Here is a 2,535-nt window from a genome sequence, read left to right on the forward strand (position 1 = left end):
ATATATACATACATATATGTATGTATATATATATATATATATGTATATATATGTATATATATATATGCACATATATGTATATATATTACACTCTCTGAGTGGTTGGCGTTAGGAAGGGCATCCAGCTGTAGAAACTCTGCCAAATTTAGATTGGAGCCTGGTGTTGCCATCCGGTTTCACCAGTCCTCAGTCAAATCGTCCAACCCATGCTAGCATGGAAAGCGGACGTTAAACGATGATGATGATGATGATGATGATTCTGTATAGTTATTACATGATTTTATTATTTCAGATGCCTATGTATCAGGGAACTTAATGGCATCCAGAGTGATGGTGTATTTTGCTGGTCTCTGTGCCTGTGTGGTAGTATTCGCCATCAAGCTATTACAACCACTTGCCTTGAATTACCACCTGTTCTTGATGAAGGCCAGTATCATGCTATCGCTGCCATCCATCGCATCATTCAGCGTCGTCCTTTTCTTCCTTATGACAGCTTTTGCAATCGGCATTCATATAACTTTCAATAACGTATCGATATATTTCATCGATTTGAAATCCACCTACCTGGCTCTCTTCCGCATTTTCCTTGCCATGGGCAAATTCAAAGAGACTTTCGGTTTAGATAACATCATGTCGAACATGGTTTTCTTCATCTACACCTTGCTCGTGTCTATCATTCTGTTAAATGTATGCATTAGTATTATCAACGATACGTTTAGCTTTGTCAAAAGCAGGATTAATTCTCTTGGATTTGAATACTGTTTTGATTTCAAACTCAACGAACATTTCTGGTATAGAATGACCACTCTCTTTTACAAGAAGAAAATATCCAGTGAAGGTTATTATTATTATTATTATTTTCTTTTCTTTTTTGTTTATTCTTTTATTCTTTTATTTGTTTCAGTCATTTGACTGCGGCCATGCTCACAGTATAGGCGACTTGTCAGACTCAAATGGCTGAAGGCACATAGCCTCTCTACAACCGGAAGAAGAAATACAAATCCAACTCGCCATTATGTATGTCTTCCTCTAGTTGTAGAGAGGTCATATGTCTTCAAACATTTGAGTCTGATGAGGCTGACGCTTTATATGTGCAAAATCAATGGTCACTCTCTGATTGGCCACAGCATTTTAACTTCCTACAATGTATGTGTGTATATATATATGTGCATGTGTGTGTGTGTGTGTGTGTGTGTGTATATATATATATATATATATATATATATATATATATGCGTGTGTGTGTGTGTGTATATATATATGTTCCTTTTTCTTCCTGGGAAAACGAAGCATCAGAATGCATGACCTGATGTCAATCCTGCTTCTCAGTTCAAGTATTTGAGCCAAGTTGATTCCAACATCTGGACCAACTTCGTGCAAGCATGAAGGCATGCTGACAAAACGCTGCTCCTCTAAATGGAAACCTTCCTGCTGTCATGGTATTGTAGCACAAAGCAAAGCAGGCCTTGCCTTCCACTCTAGAAAATATATAATGAATGATGCCCAAGCAGTCAAGCAAACGGATTCCTTAACTCGTTCCTTTTGCCAAAAGGTTTGCAAAGTACTGGAAGGCCTCAAGAGATGGTCACATATTTTGTGGACACATTCGTATCCATAGAACATGATAAACGCTTTATTTTACTGAATCCTCATTTGTTGTTCATGACAAGAGAATCCATCAAATATATTGGTGTTAGTATATGTGTATACGTTTCCATTATAATGTAATAATATTATTCTAGACATACATTTTTCTAAAACTTCATTTTCCTTTTTGTCTGCTTCAAGAGAAATATTTACCAGTGAGAATGAATTCTCAGATAACAAAGAAAGTATTTCAAAAAGTAAGTTAACTTTTTCCCTGATTTTAATCCGATGTTTTATATTTTCTTTTCACAAACTGGAATTAATTCTTACCAAAGTGTTTCATCTGGACTCTTACAATAGTAGAATTAATTCTTTATATTTAAACTGGCCATATCCAGTCCAAATATTCTACATGTTTTATGTTGAAACTGGCCAGATCCAACCAGTCACACATAACCTACAATATTTACATTATTTACATTTGATGGATATTTGTCCTCATCTTGTTCATTGTTAACACAACATTTCAGCAGATATCCCTTCCAGCCTTCATCAGGTGTCTTGGGGAAATTTCGAACCTTCACTGGATGATACCTCAACTTCAATTCTCACCATCCATACAGTGTAAAGAGAGGGATTGCTCAGTGCCTAAAACGTTGAGCAAAGAATATAAGTAGCGATTGTGATACACACCATGAAGAAATGATCAACTCAATAACAATCTGTTAAGCAACAACTACCCAAAATAATAATAATGATAATAATAATAATAATAATAATAATAATAATAATAATAATAATAATAATAATAACATTGAAAAATACCTTAGGAAATGAGAACCTAGGTTCGAAATTTCCCCAAGACACCTGATGAAGGCTGGAAGGTATATCAGCCGAAACGTTGTGTTAACAACAAAGAAGATGAGGACAAATATCTGTCAAATGTAA

At 35.2% G+C, this 2,535-nt stretch overlaps 1 protein-coding gene across 1 annotated transcript in view; it reads left to right on the forward strand.

Moving 5' to 3' along the window:
* The window catches only part of LOC106869272 (uncharacterized), a 66,507-nt gene that overhangs the window by 51,285 nt on the left and 12,687 nt on the right, over window positions 1–2,535 (forward strand). Inside the window, exons 22-23 of the mRNA XM_014914944.2 lie at window positions 293–838; window positions 1,789–1,844. Of these exons, the coding sequence (XP_014770430.1) occupies window positions 293–838; window positions 1,789–1,844 (602 nt within the window). The remainder of the gene's footprint in view (window positions 1–292; window positions 839–1,788; window positions 1,845–2,535) is intronic.

Source organism: Octopus bimaculoides, chromosome 13 (genome assembly GCF_001194135.2).
Source record: "Octopus bimaculoides isolate UCB-OBI-ISO-001 chromosome 13, ASM119413v2, whole genome shotgun sequence".
In the NCBI taxonomy this organism is placed as follows: domain Eukaryota; kingdom Metazoa; phylum Mollusca; class Cephalopoda; order Octopoda; family Octopodidae; genus Octopus; species Octopus bimaculoides.